This window comes from Copadichromis virginalis, linkage group LG12 (assembly GCF_057382275.1).
Source record: "Copadichromis virginalis isolate Kocher_CV1m ecotype Utaka linkage group LG12, C_Virginalis_male_GT1.1, whole genome shotgun sequence".
Taxonomy (NCBI): domain Eukaryota; kingdom Metazoa; phylum Chordata; class Actinopteri; order Cichliformes; family Cichlidae; genus Copadichromis; species Copadichromis virginalis.
This window is the reverse complement of record NC_140629.1, coordinates 32630607-32653803: the sequence shown is the minus strand read 5'-3', so window position 1 is coordinate 32653803 and position 23197 is coordinate 32630607. Positions and strand designations below refer to the sequence as shown.

At 38.6% G+C, this 23197-nt stretch overlaps 1 protein-coding gene across 1 annotated transcript; it reads left to right on the top strand.

The window, feature by feature from the left end:
- The first annotated feature begins 8121 nt into the window (after nt 1-8121).
- LOC146697414 (uncharacterized) lies at nt 8122-21223 on the top strand. The gene is made up of 18 exons (XM_085476142.1): nt 8122-8281; nt 9070-9221; nt 9944-10097; nt 10293-10485; nt 10925-11019; nt 11177-11363; nt 11609-11706; nt 11868-12021; nt 12105-12223; nt 13441-13608; nt 14016-14129; nt 14558-14604; nt 14858-14972; nt 15801-16848; nt 16958-17112; nt 17851-17920; nt 18010-18211; nt 19482-21223. The coding sequence occupies exons 1-18, from the start codon at nt 8137-8139 to the stop codon at nt 19971-19973; spliced, it is 3708 nt and encodes a 1235-aa protein (XP_085332268.1). The 5' UTR covers nt 8122-8136; the 3' UTR covers nt 19974-21223.
- The last annotated feature ends 1974 nt before the right edge of the window (nt 21224-23197 follow it).

Genomic DNA, 23197 nt, shown 5'->3' with positions numbered 1-23197 from the left:
AGTGTTCCGCTTGGCCTGTTGGTATATATCGGCTGCCTGCGAAGTTCTGCAGGCTAACCAAGCCCAATAGGACTCATTCTTCAGCCTGATGGTTCCCTTTACCTCTGGTGTCCACCATCTGGTTTGGGGGTTACCCCCAGGACAGCCATCAACCACCTTGTGGCCACAGCTCAGTGCAGCGTACCTAAATAGCATAAGTAAATAAAAAGTATTTTATTTATTTACAGGAAACCAAAAGCAACAAATACATAAATAAATAATCATTTGAGAACCAGTTTCGTTTTAGGCAAGCAAAGTAATGAAGAATTGTGAAAGAATTGTCTTTTTGGGGTGAAGGGACAAGTTAAAATTAAATTTATGTTAGGGTAAGATAAAGGGTTGGGCACTTAGCTGTAAAAGTTACAAATATAGCTAATGAGAATCCACAAATCTCACAAAGATAGCCAAATAAAGGAAGACACATTTAAAAGACCCCAAGAATACACTTGCCAAGTTTAAAGTGGATGGGACGAACTGTCATATAGACACAGAGATTTGTCTGACTATTAGTAGGTTTAAGGAGATAACTACTTACTGACTTAATTTCTTCAGTGCACTGCTCAAATTCACAGGTGCTTTTTGTTTTTGTTTTTTTTGTTTGTTTGGTTTTTTTGCTTTAGGATGAAGGTTTATTAACTCCAAACCAGCTCTATCCGTGTCTGTAATTTGGGCTCTAAGATCCAAAACAGAACAATTGATCCATTTGAGTGGGTAAGCGGGCCAAGAGCATTTAACTACCCATCAGTGAATCAATTCTGACACAGAAACAAGTCAGCTGCTCAATAACATTAACACTTCCACCTGACTTTAAAGCACTCTGCAGCTGAAGAGAGATTCAGCAGGACTGTGACCAGCAACAGCACATTTATTATTTGCCACAATGTTCTCCATTATGCATGTCACCGCAGTGCTTTGGATAATTTCTCTGTTTTCACACTCCGGCTCAGCTTACGAGCTCCAGGATACCATCCACACTCTGAAAGAAGAAAACCTCCACCTGCAGCACCAACTGGAGAACCTCACCAGGGCTCTCAGGGATTTGAAACATCTTCTGATTGAGCACTCCAAAGGTAAAAACAGAGCTTTCTTGTTACAAGTGGATAGAGTTTCAAAAATACAAAGTCTTAATAGATACTTTTATCAAATTTGAATATAGCTACTGGTGGGGAGCATGACCCTGAATATCTGCACGCCTGGAAGGAGTGGTCCCAACATGGTGAGCTCTCCAATTCTGGTTTTCAGAGCAGACTTTGTTGTAGCACTTAGTTGTCTCTATCCCAACAAAAAAACTCTGTACTGTGTCCTTTAGGGATAAGTGCTGAGACCCACCAAATGCTGGAGCAGGCCCTGTGTTTAAACGAGCTCCACGATGCAGCGGATCACATCTTCATCACTCCGGTTTTCCTCCTCCTCTCACCTGTTATGTTTCTGGCACTGCTGTCATGACTTTGACCAACAACCCAACAAACATATTAAACTTTCACACAGATATGACACCTTATAATAAGAAAATTTTCCTACATTAAAGTTCAGGATCAAAAATCAGATTGACTTTTAGATCTAAAATTGGACATAAATGAAATAAAGGTAGCCCTTGAGGATATATATGAATGCCTTGTACTAAGATGAATGGACAAATAACCATCTTATTCAACAACCTACACACATCTGCAGATTTACTCAGCTCAGGCTTTAACGACCAAAACAAAAGTCAAATGATGAAAAAAGGGATACCATGGTAACACAGTTAAAGCAGCATAAAAATGATAAGATAAATTTTGATAGATCTAATTTTAGATCTATCTACTGGGTCACACCCCTTTTGGCCTTAGATAAATCTAAAGATTTTAGTTTTAAGGTCATATTTCATCCTCCTGTATTTTTATATAGAAGCAGAGAAAGGGTACTGCACAGGTTGTATTTATTTATTGGTATATTTATTGTGTTTACAAACAGAAAATTACTTAAGAATGATGTGGAAATTTGTTTGGATAACATTTTAGACTAGATACAATCCCCTGCAATGAGTGGTATTTATTTTCTTGCAAATCTAATTGTCATTTGTTTGTGCTATTGTGCCCTTTTGTGTTTTGCAAAACAGTAACTTATGCACTGAAACAATATGGTTTATTATGCAGGTAATATGTGTTGTGAAATGTAATGTGATGTTCTATAGTTGTACTAAATGTAAAAAATACATTAAAAAAATATTAGAATTAATATGTATACAATACAAATTCTATATCTTGTTTGTGCAGACATGCAGTTTGGAAAGAAGAAATCCATCATCCTTCAGTCCTAAGGAAATACAATATATACAATACTTAAGTCAATAGCTCATGTATCAATATGTCATCACTTCAACTGTTATCAACATTTTTGCTCAGTGTTGAGCAAAGTCAGAGTGTCTTTTAGAATCTACATTAAACACAGTTCTGCCACAGTGGGAAAACTGGGACTATGAGAGTCTTTGGTGGATTTATGTGTTTGATGTTGTCCTGAATCCAACAGTGTTACATTTCACCCGCTACGTCTGCTTTGTCTGCTTAATTAAAATGACCCCTCCTGCATAGATTATAAATCGGTGCATTTGTACTTTCATTTCCATTTGATTATGCTGAATGGATTGCCAATTTACATTTGCAAGGACTTCATCTGGACCCAGTATTTGGCTGTAGACATGTCCTTGTGAATAAATGAGACAGAAGCCACCATATGGACAGTTTCTGTGTTGTTCTCCTTTTTTAATATAAAATATTGGTCACTTTGTGGATTAGGCAACATTAATAGTCTAAAGCTATGTTAGCAACTCTTAAGACATAAGTATCCTTTCAGGCTACTTATTCTTTTAAGTTTGAGGTTTAGCTGTTCACCACCTTAGTTTGGCCTGTTAGCATGCTAATTAGCACCAAATTTAAAGCTAAGGGTGATGAAAATGCATTTCCTGACGTATACCACTAAAAACATCAGGCAAATTCAAGGGATTACACACATAGTTAGGACTCAATTCCTTCCAGCTCCAAAATTTGTCTTTAAATCTTGAGTCCATCAAACAATCTGAGCATGTCTCACCAAATGGCAGAACTAATCATTTTAAAGCCATTTTTTGCATATAATATATGGTTGACTAAAATCAAAGGGAATTATTTCCCAAGTACTCAGATCCTCTACATAGGTTGATTGCATTCTGTTGCAACAGTCATTATCATTCTCATTAACCTACATTTAAGAGGGAGCAGTTCAACCACCTCTTGCATGTTAAACGAGCTAAATAGTGCTCTTTATTAAGTGTTGCTGTGACGTCAGCTTAGACAACATTGTGCCAGCAATGCTCAGAACTCAGACAGCAGCAAGCTGATTTCAGCAGGTATCTGAGAAGTGATTTACACATTTACAAAACAAGTGAAAGGCCCCTAGTTAATCTAAGGAGGAGATTAGGTACTGCGGAGTCCCGCTGAAGTAGCTTTAGTGAATCATTGACCTCTTTCTGCATCCCTCCTGGTATTTGGTGTGGATGGTAGCCACATGTGAAGCAAGGTGTTCATTCATTAGAATCAGTCGCTGTATTATACAGACACTGGTATAAGAAGTCAAACCTTTATAGTTGCAACTGATGTTTTATCACTTCAATTCTCTTTGAAGTGTTTTGAAGACAAAGTTGGAGAAGTGAGGTTGAAATGGTTTAGAGGAGGAGGAATAGTAGATATATTGGACAAATGATGTGAATTATGGAGCTACCAGGCAGGAAGAAAATTTAATGGATGGAGAGAAGGAGAACATGCAGAGGGTTGGTGTGAGCAAAGACGATGCAAGTGACAGGGTGAGATGGAGGCAGATAATCCAATGTAGTGACTCTTAAAGAGAGCAGCTGAAAGAAGAAATGGAAGAACAGAGATATAGAGTATTTAAGCTTATTTGGGAATCGACAGCATATTATAGTGGAAAAACTTTTACTTGTGCTCTACTCATGCAAAGTCTTTAAATCTATCCATCTGTTTTAATACCATAGCTACTATTTTTTATAATGTGTGGATATTTTTGCTTGACATTGTTCCTTGCACTAGTGTCATTTTATGATCATACTAATAATTTAAATAACTGGGGTTTTTGTCTCATTATAGCTGATGGCGTTGAATTAGAACACAGAGTATGTGTGTGTGTGTGCCAGATTGTGTGTGTTAAGTGGGTGTGGAGGGTGTCCAGAATATGTGAGCTGTTGCTTGCTGTTCACTCCCAGCTTGAAGCTCAGCAAATGTATCAGGAGAGAAAAGAGCAGAGGCACACAGAAACTGACTGAGAGCAAATTAATGGGCACCAGCGCAGAGAAAATTGTTCTAGAGTAAGTATCAGTTCTCTATATGAGCTTTCATTAACCCTGTGGTGGATACATTTTAATAGAAATCTTGTGAAAACAGCATGTGTGGGTATCCGAGGTTTATTTTTTACAACATGTACCTTTAAACTATCAAACTAGCTTTTAATATCAAAGCACATTAAAAGCTGCAATTTTGTAGTTTCTGAAAGTGCTTGTGCTGCACAACAGGTCCTGAATTTGTATGTCTATTGTATATCTACTGAAGGCATGGTCTTAAGTGTCAATAAGCAAAGAAAAAGATGAGATGTAGGCAGCAGGTAATAAAATAAATGGAATCATAACAATAAAAAAAGTAGGAATAGTGAATTAACTCATGGTATCATATTAAATCTACTGTATTTATTACATGTAATATGTAATTGTTGCTTTTCATAAACAATGCAAAGCTGTTTGTGTATTGCTTGTATGTCTCAGAACATGTGAATTACTGTTAAAAGATGAGCAAAAGTTATCATCTTGGAAGCTGATCATGTGATTTAACTTATGTCCATTTAAAACCATACTACAGTCACAGCTCCTCATACAAACCTGAGCTATAACATCTTATTTTACCAACCGTGAACTGACTGCTACATCATCACCTGGATCATTAATGTTTCTATGTAGTGCCACACAGTGCGGGGCCAAAAATCTCACTCTGGTGTCACTCAGTGGTGGTGACAGAAATTCAGTGTTTGTGCCAAATGTTGTCTGTAGAAAGGAAGCTTACAAGTGAGTGTGTGGGCTAGAAACATCTTAATGACATGCTAAACAGTGTAAATGATCTATTGTGAGCCTTGTGAGTCAAACAAATACACACCCCCGGGCTCTTAGCATTATGTGAGTATAAGCAGCCCGTAGCCCCGCTGAACTCACCAGCAGTGATGGCTAATGTACTAATGTCTGTTTTGTCATTGCTTTAAGCACATCATCACTGGTGATTTCTTTTGTTCTTCAGAAGCAATTGAGGTGATAATTATAAAACTAAATTTACTGATAGTTTTTTTTTTCTTCTTTTTTTTGGCATGTAGTACTGTTTGTCCATTCACACCGCTTTTGGTTTAAATTGTCCAGTATGGAGATATCAACTGTAGAGTGTAATGGAACCAGAAAGCACTCGCCTGGTTACTTACTGCTGAGCGGTTTCACTTAGTTTCAGTTTTCTTTCTAAGAAACGGGAAAGTAAGTCTGTGGCACAAAGCTGAACTGCAATTGCTAGCTTCCCGTTTTTTTTTTCCTCTTTTTTTGCAGTTGGTGGATCAGTTCGTAAAAATAAGCTCACTGACCACTTTATTAGGTACATTTTGCTTATACAGGGTCACATCCCTTTTGGCTTTAGAGCAGCCTTAACTCTTTGTTGCACAGATTCAATGAGGGGTTTGGAAACATTCCTTAAACATGCTGATGTAGATTGATTCATTCATTGATTCACCCTTGATTCATTCCAAGGGTGCTCTGTAGGTTCCAGATACAATTACTTCTTGAATCTTGAATCTACTGTGCAGGCCATTTGAGTACAGTGAGTCAATGTCATGTTCAAAGCAGTTTTTAAATGATTCGAGTTTTGTGACATGGTGTGTTAAACATGGCTGCTTTCAGACATGGTCAGTAACAATTCTCAGACAGGCTGTGGTGTTTGAACGATGCTCAGTTTGTGCGCCAGGAAATCTCCCCCACGCCATTACACCACCAGCCTGAACTGTTGATACAAGGCTTTCATATTTCTTATCCCAAATTCTGTCCCAAATGTCACAGAAGAAAATGAGATTCATCAGGTCATGATAATCTTCTATTGTCCAAATTTCGATAGCTCGAATAAATTGTACCGTCATTTTCCTGTTGTGCGTTTTCCTGTGTTGTGCGTTCAGAGATGCTCTTCTGCATCCTGTCATTTTACAGTAAGTGGTTATTTGAGTTACTATTGTCTTACTATCAGCGTCAAGCAGTCTGGCCATTCTGCTCTGACTTCTGGCATCAAAAAGGCATTTTTACCCAAGCAACTGCTGCTCATTGGATGTTTTCTCTTTTTTCTCTGCAAACCCTAGAGATGGTTGTGTGGGAGTTCCACAGTTTCTGAAATACGTAGACCAATCCATCTGCTTAGAACTATTATTTTGTGCAGCTAGATCAGGAATTGTGGAAAGAAACATTGTTGCTGAGTCTTCTTTTTTGGTGATTCTAGGAAAAATCCTAGAATACGATTTTCTGTGAACTCTCTCCAATGTCTCATCTGCTACTTTTTCATTGCGTTGTGTTCTTGACAAATTTGCAAAATCGGGCACTGTCAATATTATCATAGAACTGTTTTGATTTTTATTTCAAGTTAGTTGCTTCCTGATGCTTGTTCGCCGTTTGGTTTTCTTATGGCTCACTCTTCGGCAATAATTTAATGGCAGTAGACCAGACATCAAGCTCCGCTTAATCATTTGTATTTTTTAAAATGTATTTTCTGATTTTTTTTAATATATTCATGAGCAGTCTGCTTTTTATATACAGAGGTTGTCTTAAAAAATCATCCCCAAAATACTAATAAATGTATCCATTATTAGCTTTTTGACTTTGTCACTGTCTGGCTTTAACTATATACTATAATTGTTCTCTCGTGGAACTTCATCATCACATTCAAATAATAAAGGGTGAGCCCTTACATGGCCATACTGAGGATCATGAAAGCCTATACGATCAGACGGGTAGCTGTCCTCGCAGGGACCAATAACTGATCTTTACAGTACAAAGCTCCGCAGCCTCTTTTCATGTCACTTTCATTGAGTGGAGGGCCACGGTGCGAGCTCTATAAAGTGGCTGGGCCCATTCAAGGGACTAAAGAGGACAAAGCTGAGCTCACTGCGGCACCACAGACTCACAACCAAAATAGGAATGAAGCAGAGGGGGAAAGGGAGGGGAGGCTGTTAACAGAAAGAGAGGGAGAGAGGGAGGGATTTTAAATTAATCTGCTGAATATATTTACTGGAAACTGATGAGAAATGGTTCTATGCAACACCAGGTTCAGTCTCTGTGGTGTGTAGTGTATGAAAATAAAAGTCATATCACTGTGGAGAATCTCTGGAACACTATCATATATTTTTACATCAGATTGAACACTTAAAATCTGAGAATTACTGCCTTAAAATATGAATAAATATTCTGGTTATTTAAAAGTTGGAAGTATATGATGCTATGTACTACTGCCTGTTAATGGTAAGTGATGTCTTGGGTATGAGCTAACCCACTGTGTCTAACAATGGGTCATTATTTTAATACTAAATCAAAAGGACAACATTAATATAAAAGTTACACCATGTTAATATAACTGAGTAGGTTTACTCAGTTTTGTGTCAGTATATTTATCCAAACTGAACCTCATCCCTCATCCCCCCAAATTTTTTTACTGGTTGATAACTTTGTGTTATAAAAACCTATTTGATTGCTTTCTTGTGTGTCTGCATGTAGCTTAACAACAGCACTACAGAGCTGATAAAAACCCCTTCAGAACAACATAACCGTTTATAGTCACGTTTTGCTTCTGTCTCCTCCTTAAACTTAACCCTTTGCAGTTCGCGATACACAGCATGCATCGCCTCTGCTGCAGAGATGCTTTGAAGATCCTTTTTAGCGTGTCTGTTGCCAAATGAAGATCACACACCTCAGTGCTGCCAGTAAATGTGCAGTCTCCATCAGTGATAGTAAGTAAAGAGAAATAAGAGCTCCTTTATGTGTGCACACTCTTCCAGCTGACACCATGGATGAAGCTGCAGGATGGTCTCCGAGTGGCTCCCATGGAGCTCGGCAATAGGATGCAAGTGTGTGTCTCCATCTGTTTGCTCCCACAGATGACTTCCCATCTTTGCTTACTCATCCTGTCTGGCTTGGCAGTCTCATCCCAGTTTGGTGAGTCCATCTACTCTTTTGTTTTTATTGAGTTTGGCCACGAGATAAAGTCAAAAGAAGGGTTGTTGGTCAATAAAAATGCCACTAAATTAAAAAAAAATAACAAATTTTTTTATTAAAATGTTGAAATGTGGTAGCACTGTGCTTAAGTAAAGCTTAGATGTACTTGTGCTGTAGCCTGTTATGGCACTTTACACTTATTCTTCTTCCAGAGGATTATTTTACACTACATTTATAATGACTTTTAAACTTTTAAACAAAAAAGGAAACAATCATGCAACTGACATATTCTCTCATGAGAATATACTCTTAAATGTATATACTAATAATAAAACTACTACTACTAGTACTAATAGTTCCGGTTTTTTAAAGAAGATGCCTTTACCATCCTGTTCAAATATTGAAATTACTAATAAACTAAAGCTTTAACTTCTGGTTCAGCAACAGTGATACTATCAGCTGTGGGTAAAATTGATAAGTTGCTCACATTTTATCATCTGTATTTGCTGATTGAAGAAATACATCAGCAAATTAGCAATTTATTACTATTCAAGTAAGAAAATAACCATTAGTTGGTGTCCCCTGCAAAACAACATGGACACATCATTTATATCAAACTGATGATGCAGTGTAAGGCTTAACAGTTTTAGTTTAACATTCGCCTGACCATATCTGTGATATCAATACTTTTACTTAAGTAAATATTTTGAATACTTCCACTAGTGCTGGATAAAATATTGAGTAACATATTCAAAGCACACTGAATGGATACACTGTGTGTGTTCCAGGTTTGGAGGATGTTTTCTTCAGTCCGCAGGACCAGACAGTCAGAGAAGGAGAGGGAGTTTTCCTCCGGTGTGTATCAGGGGAGAGTTCACCTCCTGCAAGCATCACATGGCTCAAAGATGGAAAGGTGGTCACAAGAGGTAGACAGATTCAGGTAAAAAACAACTTCAGATTTTAGAAGGGCATCAAAGACTACTTTCTTGCAGAGTAGGACAAAAAGCAGTAAATATATCTGGTAGATATTAATGTAGTAACAGTCTCCATTAGACTCCAAGACAATAATCAGGCATAGAGTGGAGAACAGTTTTTACACTTTGCATTTCTTCTGCAGTTTAGAGAAATCCAGGCTAAAGAAAGGCCAATTTCATTCTCAAATTCATGTTTTTAACAGTTTTCTTGTGAATTTTAAAGCCATGGTTTGAGCCTCAACTTGATGGTTGGACATAAATTTCATGTGTAAGGCATCCACCTGCACTGCTGGAAACTACTATAATCAGATCAGGCTGTAGTTTCTCTCTTGGGCGTCTTCATTATATAAAAAAACTAATTGATTAGGAGTTTGATTACCCTGATTTTTCTTTTTCTTTTTTTTAAAACAGCATTTACTGAAACTGCTATAGCAATTTTTTTGTAGGTGCAAAATTTTCTGTCTGCAGAGCTTGTACACAGAACACAGTGCTGACTTAAATGCTGGGCAACCTTACAAATAGAAATTGATTTGAAGAACTCACAAACCTCAAGGAGACTCTGAAAGCCTCATGAGAAAAAACACTTTTTATTTCACTCAGGGCAAAAATAAAACAGAAAAATACACGTTGTTTCTTTTAACTTTGATATTGGACATATTTTCCATACTGTATGTGTCATCCTGCTCAGGGTGAATATGGAGGTGGGCACCAGAAGAAAACGTCAGGCACTCTTCATCTTTTCAACGTAACATTAGAAGATGAAGGGGTTTACGTTTGTGTCACACACAATCCTTCACTGAACATCAGCAAGAAGAGCAGACAAGCCAGACTTACTGTGCAGGGTGAGGCTTTTTCTTTAATTCACACTGACAAATTTTCAAATTGCAGCTGATCCAGGAGAGTTTATTAAATATAAATCCTGAGCTCTCTGGTTTTAACAAAAATACTGCTTTAATTAAAAAAAAACTAAACTAATTTATCATACTTGTGTGTGTTTGCAGAGGGTTAGTATCTTACTGTGACTGTCCGCCTTGCAGGGGTCCCTCGGAGGCTGCAGTTCATCCAGGGCCCTGACAACATCACTGTTGCTATAGGAACTGAAGTCTCCATGCACTGCAGTGTTCTCGGCTTCCCTGTTCCCATGGTGCACTGGTTCAAAGACGGGTGCCTCCTGATGAACTGCTCCGGCTCGTTCAGCCTCCAAAACAATGGACAGCTGCTCACATTCAGGTCCAACACTGCATGGCAGAACAGGAATATTAATTCTTTATTGTTTAACTCCAACTGTGGTTGACAGTTGATGATACAGTCAAAGATTTTGTCTTTTTTCTTCTGGTACAATTATAATAGTTTCTGGTTCTTACTGGTGCATAAAAGAAGGAAGGCTAAAGAGGAAGGATAAAGATTGGGTGTTTTAGAGAAAGAAGACATTTCTGTAAATATTCTGTATTCCCTGCAGGGTTGCCTCACAACAAGACTGTTGTGTTTGAATCTGCCACTGGGGGATTCCCTCCAGGAACTCTGGCTTCCTCCCACAGTTCAAATATTAATTAGTGTTTCTAAACTGGTTTCTAAACTGGCTAAGAAAAAAAAAAAGCAAACAAAATCAAAAAGAATCCTTAAATGTTAAAATTACATTTAAAATATTTTTTGTGTTTGTCTTCTCCAGAAATGTGAGCAAGGAGCATGAGGGCTCATATCACTGTGAAGCATCAAACCAGAAAGAGACAATCAGGTCGCAGCCAGCCTTCCTACTTCCAGCTGGTATTGTCAACTCTGAACTGTTTAACTCAAGCAAGTGAATTGCCTTGTTAAAACCGTTTAGGTTTCTGCTTCAGCAGATTCCATGCTGTAAAAATCAGCAAAATCCAATAAGAGCAGATGTCCAAACTTATTAGTGATTTACATTTTGTGTTTACAGAAATGGACTGGAGTTTTGTGCAGCAGCCCACAAATCTAACGGTGAAGAGCGGCAAAAATGTTACGGTAACCTGTAGGCCTCCGTACAGCAGACCAGCAGCGCAGGTGTCCTGGTTTAAAAACAACCGGCTTCTCACTCCCACTGAAAATGTAACAATGCTGCCCAGTGGAGACCTCTTCATCCACAGGTCTTTATTGTTCATGCCTCATTATATGACTAGATAAATTAAATATAACACAAAAATTGTGTATAAATTAAAACTGGTTGGGCCAAAACTTTTAAAAAAGTTTAGTTAATTTGCATTGTTTACGGTATGTTTAGCGCTTAACGTGAAGTCATAGAGTTATAAAATTGTGCCTGTAAATACAGCTCCAGGCAGCTGATTTTTGTTTTTAAAAGCTCTGCTGACCCTTTTCATAATTTTCTCTGTAGTGTGCAGGAGCACGATAGTGGCAGCTACTTCTGCAGGGCCTCAAACACCCATCTTCAAAGATTTCTTACCTCGAGACGAGCAACACTCAGTGTTTTGGGTATGACATCTGGCAGCCCTCCCTACTATCTCACTGGAAATGTATATATACATATATATATATATATATGTATATATATATATATATGTATATATACATATATATATATACATGTATAGGTGCATAATAATATTCCAGACAGTGCTTTCCCTTCCTGGCAGCCCCTCCATCCGTCAAGCTATGGCCCCAGGTATTGACGGTGCCTTTGGGTGCTCAGGTGGTGCTGGAATGTCAGGTGTCTGGCCACCCTTTACCGTCCATCAGCTGGATGAAAAGAGGCTACACCAAGCAGACAGGAGGCAAAATTGCATTGGGGTAAGTTATAGTGTTCTGACTTTTTGAAAATTTTGTATACAAGCAGTTCATAATATATGGCAGCTTTCATGTTTCCTATTCAGACAGAGAAATGCCACTCTCTACATCCAGTCAGTCCGGAGCTACGATGAGGGGGTGTATGTGTGCGAGGCATCCAACACACTGGGACAAAGCCATGGCACAGCACTCCTGAGAGTTGCTGGTAAATTTTAAACCTTGCTGTTTTGCAATGTATTTACTCCTCAGATCAATAGACGAGTCAAAGTCAAGTCAGGAGCATGTGCCTGATACTTACTAAGCATTTATACACTTTAGATCAGGGGTAGGCAACTCCAGGCCTCGAGTGCCGGTGTCCTGCAGGTTTTAGATCCCACCCTGGGTTAACACACATGAATCAAATGATTAGTTCATTAACAGACCTCTGGAGAACTTCAAGAAATGCTGAGGAGTCATTTAGCCCTTTAAATCAGCTGTGATGGATCATGGACAAATCTAAAACCTCCAGGATACCGGCACTCGAGGCCTGGAGTTGCCTACCCCTGCTTTAGATGTTGTGGTTGGTTCAATACTAAGTATGATGACAGATATGTTCTTGTTAATGCAAACCTTTTAGATCATAATGAAGGTGAGGATTTAGATATGAGTTTGGTCTGACCCACTGATAAGTGTACTAAATAAAGCAAACCCTAGCCTGGAAGGCAAAGGGATTGTTGTCCCTCTGCTTTATGCCCCTATTTAATATTGCTTTTAAGTTGCAGTGAATTTGTAATTCCCTATAAGGTATCTTCATATAGTGTACATAATATTATCAAAGCATGGGCGTGGTCCTCATTGGCAGATCAACAAGTGTGTGTGATCATTCATTTTAACATGTCAGCTGTACTGTGTTGTTTTGAGAGTGCAGGAAAACTAGGCTGCAAAAATGAAAAATCATGAATAATTATCTAATAGGTATTAAGCTGAAATGCATTAAAGAAAAGAAAAGAAAAAACCAGTTGCTATTATAGAAAAGTACATGCTCGCAACCAAGGTCCTTCTAAAAGAACTGAATTATACACAGGAAAGAAACTGAGAAATTCTTCTTGTGTAGTACAAACGTCTTACAAATTTGAAATTAAAGGACATGGAGATCACCTTGAAATCCAGTCTTGCAAATGTGATCAAAGTAACAGACCATTTGAATGAAATTGTCATTTTATTTGCCATCTGCACACATTGCTAGTTTCATAAACTAATTCTAAAGAGTCATAGTCCAGGTAGCAGAACATACCGTGTCCTCAAAATTTTACATAGTTACTAAAATCTTTATAGGGGAACAGTTCTTGTATGTGTTATTTCTTTAAGGCACTTCTATGATCTATGAGCTTTATGTGACTTTTTTGATATTGTCTTTTCAATTTTCCCCTCTGCTTGGGCCAGTGAGCCCTTTAATAGTGGTCTTTAAAGATCAGGTGACCTACACGATTGGGACTTTAGTGGTCCTGCCCTGCAGAGCAATGGGGATTCTCCCTATCACATACACCTGGACGAGGGGCAGAACAGAGCCACAGTCCCCTATCAGTACCACCGAAGGCAGACACATAGATGGTGAGTCTAGTTTGTCTGGAGTCATTCTGCATTACTTTTCATCATGAAAACAGAGTAACCGTTTCAGGCACAACGTCCCCTACTTCATAGGTATGTAGAAGAGAATAAAATCTGAATACGTTAATGTAACACATAGAACAACTTTATTGTTTGATGACCCTGATTAAGGCCACAGATCCAGTCAAGCAGTAGAGTTGTTCTATATACCACAAGTGTTGCTGCAGCTTGAACTTTCTCAACATTTATTTTAATCACCAGGTCCATCATTTGGAGTTGTTTTCAGCATATAAAATAAGTAGCATTCTCGGCAGAGATGGAAGTATACAGGAAATTTTTTTCTAATTTCTAAACGGTATGTGAGATCTCAGCTCTTTGTGTTTTATAATGTTTTGTCTTCTGGCCTGCAGAAGATGGGTCCCTGCATATTTCCAGTGTGCAGTACTCTGATGCAGGAGAGTATTACTGCACTGCTGAGAACCGAGCAGGACGACATCAGAAACGGATGATCCTCATCATCACAGGTGTGTTGATTTACCACCTCGTGTTATTTCTTCTCAGTGGCAATATTACTAAAATCATACCTGCATTTGGTATGCAATGGTAAAGCTCTATGAACAAAACTGAAGATGTAAAATGTATGAACAATTTGGCAATTTAATTGAAGTGACAGACTCCAATGTGTTGAGATCAAGGCTTTGTGAGGGGTCAGACTAGTTTTTTCAGGACATTGAGATGTTTTTCATGACTATCAGTGTATGTTTGGATCAGTATAATAAATGTGGGTCACTCAGATACTTCTCTCAGGGGAATTCGCAACTGTCTTCTGGTCATTTAGAGTGGGTGAAGTTCAGTGCATACTTAAACAACAAAATACTTCTTTGACCCCATATACCCAAGTTTCTTTTGCTTGTTGATTCTCTTTCATGTCATCCTTTGTCTTATGCTGAAGATCGACCTTCTGATAGAGGGAGACGGACAAGACTGGTTTTGTCTGCTGTGAGTATTGAGGATGTGGAAGTCTTTGCTTATGTATTTTGTTCTCAAATCATTTTGCTAGACCTTGGTTTTATTTTCATAAGCAGTTCCAGTGTAGAAGCTGCAAATTCTCTAAGTGCATTTTTTTGCACAGATCATGTGATGGTCATGCATTGTTTACCCCTGTTTATTATTTGGTGTATGGACTTATTCGTTTTTGACTGTGTCAAATGTGTCTCCTCTGAAAATAATCAGTGTTTTGAATATTTTTTAGAGCACCAGCGATAATGAACAACGTCCAGCTTCCAAGTGGAGCGACTCAGTAGCCGAGCAGCGCTTTAAAACAACACGTTATCCACATGTACAGGAAAAGCATAATGAGACAACATGTATGTATTTAAAAAAAAAAATACTTAGCTCCAGTCATGTGTTGTGTAGGTCATTCAACATAACAAATATATAGTTACAAGTTAACAGGCTAAAACACGGTGCTATAAGGTTATAAGGTAAAATTAATATGGCTGAAAGCAGTGGTAAGGTCTCAGTCATACAGGCCTAGAGACCAGTCAGTGACTACCCCTGGCAACCACAGGTCACTAAGGAAAAATGTGTATTCCCAGATCAGCTGGTGAGTGGTTTTTGGAAGTTTTTAGTGGTTGCTGGCAGTTGCTAGGTAAAATTGGTCACAAAGAGGGATTCAGATCAGGCGATGGTAGAGTTAGAAGTTGGGTAACCAGAAGTTCTCACAAACTTTCCAGGATAAAGGTATCATTTCAATTTTGTGTCTGTTACCATTGCCACAAGACAAAAAAGATGTGTCAGGACATCCAAAAGCTAAAAAAAAAAGCTAAATGCCAAATAATCCTGCTATAAGAGCTGCAGGAGTTTTTTCTGCTCAGATTTCAAAATTGACATGGAAATATTTTGTTTAAAAAAGTAATAAATCATATTTTTGTGTCTGTGTTATGTTAATGCTACTTTATGATTCAGTTACAAGAAATATTAGTAAATATAAATGTAAAGCAACAATTATGAGAGGCATTATTCTGGTGCGCACGTTACTAATCGAACTGCTTACATTTTGTATGGCTGGATCCCTTCAGATGAAATCAGATTTTTTTTTCCTCTGAATGACACATAATAATAACACACAACATAAAATTGTTTAGGATATATTAAAGAAAATAAAGCACAAACTCTTTTTTTAATATTTACAGGTACCAACCCAGTCAGTGCAACTACACTTCCAACATTTTTAAGAAAAGCCGGGGCTGAGCTAGATATGCCATTGAGGACCCTTGCCCATGTTTTACATCACCATTTGAAACAGCCAACAACCAATTCTACCCAGTCGTTACTCAGTCAGATCAAGCCTCCTCTTCACCTGAACCTCCAATCAGAAGCTCTACACACCCAAGTACCAATGACCATTAAACCACATTTTATTTCACACAGTGAACCAGCTGCAACACAGAGCCTGGCACCTGAAGTAACCAGTGGAGTGTTGGTCGAAACCCTTCAGCATTCATTCAGTGAAAGTCGATCCCATTTGAGACAAATGCCATCAAAATTTCAGCATTCAGCCAGTAACAAGTTGTTTATAGTTCCCAGTTCTCAGGACCATTCTGTGCCTCAAGTTAATCAAATTGCAGAGACATCAGTAACTCAGCAACCATCTCAGCTACGTGTTACTGGACCTTTTGGCTTTCTAAAATCGGACCCCTTCATGGCAACTCCAACACCAAATCCTGTTACCCACGCTAAGATGAGACACTCCAATTCAGTCACCCTGACAGTTGCCTACAAAACATCATCATTTCAGCCTTTGCAACCTTCACCAACCCTCTCACAAACAACTCAAACTGATCCTCAACACTCCTCTACCTTAAGTTTTTTACCAAAGTTTCATCTTGAGCTTTCTACAATTCAGTATAATCTGCCTTCAACAGAACTTCCATCTTCTTTAATCCCCACGCCTCCAATATCCGAAATTCATCTTTCAACAACAACACCTTCAGCCAGTTCCAAACTTTCTCAAACCCAACCTGAATCATCTCCAACACAAAATTCACAGCTTCCATTCTCCACCATCCGCCCTTCAGATCAGTCACTCCATCCTTCATTGTTAGACGCTGAGGTAGTCCAACAGGTCAACAGGTCACATTGGCTGAATACTACTCATGAAAGTCATCCAGTTCAGCCAGAGCTCACAGACTGGTTGAAAAGGAACACTTCCCAGTCACCCATGACTAGCAATGATCCCAGGTAGGCAAAATAAAAATATGATAGATTGATAAATATTTCACCTGAGTTTATTACATTTAGGGAACAAAAGTAATAAAACATCAATAAGTCACTATCTTCTCCATTTCAGAGTGAAGCAGCAATCACCATCATGGCTGCCTGTGCTGGAAAAACATGACATCCCCATTGTGGTGGGAGTGGGTGTATCTTTGGCTTTCATCTTTATCACTGTTACCTTCTATTCTGTGGTACAAAAGAATGAACCCGCACCAACAAGCCGAGCAGGTCAGCAATCCGCCCTGCATGAAATGCTAGTGTCTTGGTTTTCCTAAAATCATGACCATATTTTGGCAAAATCGAAATGATTGGGGTGGTGAGGCTGCGACAGTCTGGTGATCTGTCCAGGGAGTACCCCACCTCTCACCCTATGGTAGCTGGGATAGACTCCAGCCCACCCTCGACCCTGCATTGGATAAGTGAAAGAGGATGGATCTTGATGGAATTGATAGAAAGTTATTAACCAACACTGCACTGGCTAGCAAGTGAGGTGCTAGTGTAACAAGTTGTAATTAACTGTGTATTAGAGTGCTAGGTTTGGCTAGTAAAATTAAACTATAATTTAGTTTATAGTTTAAATTTACTTAGGAAGTGAACATTTGTATTTTGACTTTCAATACATTGGGCATTTTAACATTGACTTGTTTATGAATTAACTCGCTTAAAGAGCCACCCTCAAGTGGCCATTTAAAGAACTGCAGGTTTTCCATATATACTTGGCTCAAACAAAAATGATATAACATAATAATAACTGAGCTCTACATGTGCTTTCAGATGAATTTTTAACACTGAACACAGTCTGGTTACCTCTTATATCTTTTTGCCAAGGTAAGCTAAATTAGCTTTATTTTAAACAGGTAATTGATCCACTTGTGTCACTCTACCAGAAAGCACATATGTAGAGCATTTTAACCCAAATGTTACTTTTTATTATTACGTCAAAACCACATTACATGTCTTTGACAGCTCAGAGGAATTTAGGTGTTCCCATACGACATGCTGAACGTCGAGCAGCAGGACGTACGTATGAAAACAGGTACTCTACTTCTCAGAATAGAAAAATAAATTATCCTTCACAACCCATCTTTCTGCATTCTAATACCAAGTGTTGTATGTCTTATGCAGAGCGTTTGAAGATGACGACTGTGTTGCAGTGATTGAACAGAGCCCCAACACATCAGAAACCAGAGCCAGACCCCCAGGGCCCAGCTTGGTTACGGTGCAGATGGAGAGCACGTTTGATGAACTACAAGAGGATACCCAGCGCTCTCTGGACAACCACTCAGTCACTGTAGAGACGTACCCTGAGCCTATTCTTGACATCAAGGTCTGGTAACACAGAAACACTTTACCATAAAAAAATGTATCCAGACATTTTTATCCGTGTTTAAGGGGAAGTTAAGAAAGTTACAAATTTATTGAGGCAACCCAATAGTATGGTGGTCAGCACCATTGTCCCACAGCAAGAAGGTCCTGGGATTGAATCCACCGAGCCACAGCAACAGCCTTTCTGTGTGGATCTTGGAGTGTGCATGTTCTCCGGCCTTCTGATAGACTAGATAGACTAGTGACCTATCCAAGGTGTGCCCCACCTCTCACCCTGTGACAGCTGGGATAGGGTCCAGAACAACCACTGATGATTCTTCTTCTTCTTTGGACTTCTTAGGCGGTCAACACAGCAGATCATCTGCCTCTATCTCAGCCCATCCCTTACATCCTCCAACCTTCTTTATGTCCTCTTTCACTACCTCCATGAATTTTCTCTAGGGTCTTCCCCTTTTCTTCCTGCCTGACAGCTCCATATTAACATAAAATACTAACATATTTTGCTTACTATATTGACTATCCCTCCTCTGCACATATCCAAACTATCTCACCCTACCCTCTCTAACTTTGTCTCCAAACTGGTCAACCTGAGCTGTCCCTCCAATATACTCATTTCAAATTTTGTCCTGGTAACTCTCAGTCAAAATTTGAGCATCTTCACGTCTACCACCTCTCGCTCTGCCTCTTGTCTTTTTGTCAGTGCTTTCCCTCTTGGCAATGATAATTTTATTTAAATAGCACATATGCTTTACATAGAAGATAAAAACCTGATTGCTGCCTCTTGCTGCGATCCTTCTGTCACAAATCACCCCTGAAACTCATCTCAACCCACTCCATCCAGCCTGGATAACTGGAAGAGGATGGTTGGATGGGTCACACTGTTAATGATAAATATTAGAAATTATTATATTTAGTTATGAAAACAGCATATCCAGCTTCGTTTATTTAACTAACAACTGTGGCATACTATATAACCTATAGGGGGAGCTAAAACCCTATATAAGTGTACAAACGGTCACAGTTTGCACAGTTTAATAAAAAGAACAAACCATTAAGATAATAAAAAAAAGTACTGCACTGAAAACAGTGCTGATGTCTCCATTTAATTTAAACTGGCACATGCAAGGACTAAACCAACAGCCTTATAGTAATAAAATGCTCAATCATCAGAGTTGTCTTTAAAGATAACAATGTGGCAACAGTGTAATGATTTCACTGCATTTTAAACATTTTTCCCTATGTTATTATTAACAAATCCTCTCTACTTTCAGATTGATCCTTCTCTGGAGGAGGAGAAAGGGTGCAGTTTGTCCCAGCCCAGCATTCAGGTGCACTGTACTGAGGATTGGACCAGTAACAGAGGAGACAACCAAAGCCCATGCCAGGACACGTTGCCTCCTCCCTCACCCTTAATCTCCCGTTCTCCTTCCCCATCACCACCATCCAGGCGGGAGGAAAGCGTGCACTCTTCTTTAACACTGCAGAGTGCTGAGCCATGCGTTGCACCTATCCACCACAGTCTCAGCATTTCACATGGCAACCCTCCACTGTTGCTGTCTCACAACGTCTCTGTGGGCCTCACCACAGTAGCTGTTGATGTCCATTTTTACCCTGCAGCTACTGCTCCAATGGCAGTAGGGACTAGTACTCACATTAATTCAGTTTCAAACTCCTCAGCAGTGACTGCACCTCTTTTTAGCCCCACGTTAGCTAACAGCCAGGAGAATGATCAGTCAGCTTCCAGGCTGCATCAGTGTAAATAGCTACATTATAGGACAAATCATCTTCAGTGCTGGCACACATTAAGTGAAATGGGAACAAAGCTTTGGCTAGCTTGATGGTGTGGAGATAGGAATGCATAGATTACTAACGGGCTGTCTAGCTGATCCAAATCACATTTAAGAGTGTTTTACACCAGTGGTGATAAGCAGAATATTATATTTCTCTTGGAGTTCATTTAGAGATTTTTTCTGTGTGAAAAAAAAAAAAAACAAATGTGAAAAAAAGTGATGCAGACCAGAGTCAAACACCTATAGGTGTGAAAATGCCGCAAGTGACAAAGTGAGGAAAGTTGCAGCAAAAGACAAAGTAATATGACACCTGAGTAATTTGCAAAAGAACACATTATAATAACTCAGTTCTCTTTGCCATTAAGTATGAAACTAGAACCAGCAGAAAGGCCAGCTAAACTTGCTATAGATAATGATGTGCCATCATCAGTAGTTGCTGATGAAACCCCAGTTTATCAGTTCACCTTACACATCTGTGCAGTGTCACAGGTGCTATTCATAGCAATTGTGCAAAACAGTTTTTTATGTTTGTGCAAGGATTTAACACACCTAGATTAAATCTGTTAAATATTGACGAGTAGAGGTAAGTGTTAGCAGATTTCCCAGTTTCTAGTTGTCATAACCAAACAGTGCTAATGTTTTCTTGGCTTTAGCTGCATACTTGATGCATGAGTGGAATCCTCATGCACACTTTTTGCCAAGGAATACAAATACATTTCCCAAAATGAATGTAAAACAGCTGACTAAGGAAGCAAATATTCAGTATTAGCATTCACATTGTTTTTCTTAATATATGTATTTATTAGCTTTAGGGCACAATTTATGTGTTATACTTAATTGGCTACGTTTACTGTCAGGTTGTTTTGTTTTGTTCTTTAACCCTGAAAGAGAAAATGTATATGTAGTATGAATTTATCTGTTTTACAGGCCTAAATGGATGTAGGGTAGTTTGAGTAAAAATACTGTAATTTGTGTCTTTTTCTGTTAAACAGCCAAGGATACATGCTTTGCAATTTTTTTGTGATCCAGTCCTGCAAACCTGTTTTGGTTCATGACTCATCATTATGTTGAGGTTGACTGTTACACCTTTTTGAAACCAAAGGATGGTAACTGGTATGTCAGTGAACATGTAGGCAGTACACCAAAAATAGTTACACTGGAGGAGCACCTTCATGCTGTTAAAATGTTAGTTGCATTACTTTATTAAAACGCTGTAACTGTCACCATGTGCTTCATGAGTCCATATCCTGTATGCACTGTGTGTCCACTCTGACAAGATGCTAGCAAGAAGCTTTCTGCACACCATGATATTGTTTTCATATCTTTCGGCAAGGAGACAGTAGTCATTCAAAGTTTATCTGGAACTGTTTAGGTAAAAAATTATGCTTAAAGGGCAACAGAAAAAGAAAAACATGCAAATACATTGTTAAAAAAAATATGAAAAGACACATTATAAAGAGCATGAGGGAGAAGACGAAAAATTATTTAAAAAAAAAAAAGGAAAAGGGAAGATCCACAAAGTCAACAGATTCAACACAGTTAAGAAACTTCTTGAGACAGACTGTGTGGTGCAATTTTCTGGTCTTGCTCTGCAACAATGGCCACTGAGGATCTCTGCCACCTTGTTGCAGCAACACAGTGCTAATCAAGCCTCAATTCTTCCCTCTTCGTAGTGAACAATGATTGTATATGAAAAACCATACAAAAAAGTGACTTTAGATATATGCTGCAATTTTTATAGAATCAATAACTTTCAACAGTGATCAAAGGAGCTGCCAAACCAAGATGATTAAAAACAAGCCTCGATCCTTATAGCTTAACCTGTAAAATATTCATGATTTTTATATGTGAAATTTGATTTTTAAACTGGTTAACAAAATATTTTCTGATCTTGTTATAATAAATAAAATCTGTGTGTCTTTGATAGCTAACTCATCCCACAGGGTCAGGACTGGAGTAACCAAAAGTACATCCAAAAAGACCCCTGAAGGTTCTTATCTATTGCAGGCAGTATGACATCAAAATGTTGCCTCGCAGCCAATCAACAATGAGGAAAAATGATCAGTATTAAGCATTTATGCTTTATACTATTATTATTTCGTGACAGTAACATTTAATTTGTATTCACAGAAGTTGAATTATGCATGCTGTATTATGATGTCATCTCATTGCCCTGCAGCCACCTAACAACAGATGAAAACGACTTGTTTTTAGCCTTTATGCACCTTTAACACCTTATTGTACGTATTGTACTATTTTCATTTTACGACAAAAACATCTCCTTTATATCCACATCTAATTTATGTCATCAATGGGCAAATTTTTAAAAGCATATTATTAAAATCTACCGCTCCTATTCATCAGTGCAAAAAGGCCCAACACTAATGTAGTATGGGCATGTGCTAGCAATAATAATATACAGAAAATATCCATCCATCCAGCCTCTTCTGCTTATCCTTGTCAGGGTCACAGGGTGGGGCTGGAGCCTGTCCCAGCTACCAGAAAGCGAGAGGCAGGGTACACCCTGGACAGGTCGCCAGCCTGTCGCAAGGCTAACACATAGAGAGATGTACATCCACACCTATTGCTGCTTTAGAATTACCAATTAACCTAACCTCACTAACTGCAGGTCTTTGGACTGTGGGAGGAAGCAGGCGAGAACCCACGCAAACACGTGGAGAACCTGCAAACTCCCCACAGAAAGGCCCCGGCCAGGTGGTGGAATCGAGCTTACAGAAGATATATATACAGAAATATCCTATCTAATATAAATAAATCGTTAATTGTTAAGCAGCTGTTCACTCTAGAGAAATCTAACCATATGACATGTTAAAAGTACCATCAAAGTAATACTCTGTGTGGAAAAATACAGCATGTCTGAAAGGTTACATAAGCCAGTATGGAGCTTTTCATTCAGTAAGTTCAGGTTGATACACAGAAGTAGCAGCGTCCTATTACTATAAATAACTTTGAATTCAGTGTTAGTTATAGTAATATAAATAACTATTTATAATTATTTATCATATTGTTTGAACCTCAGTTATTGCTCAGTTATTCAGCTTGGGTACTGTTATGATACAGCAGTTCTTTTCTCAAAGCAAAGAACTTTTAAATCTAACCACTAAATTCACACATGAAACAGAAGTAACTCTGGCCACCTTTTATGGGGTAAAAACCACAGCAGAGTGGAAGTACGT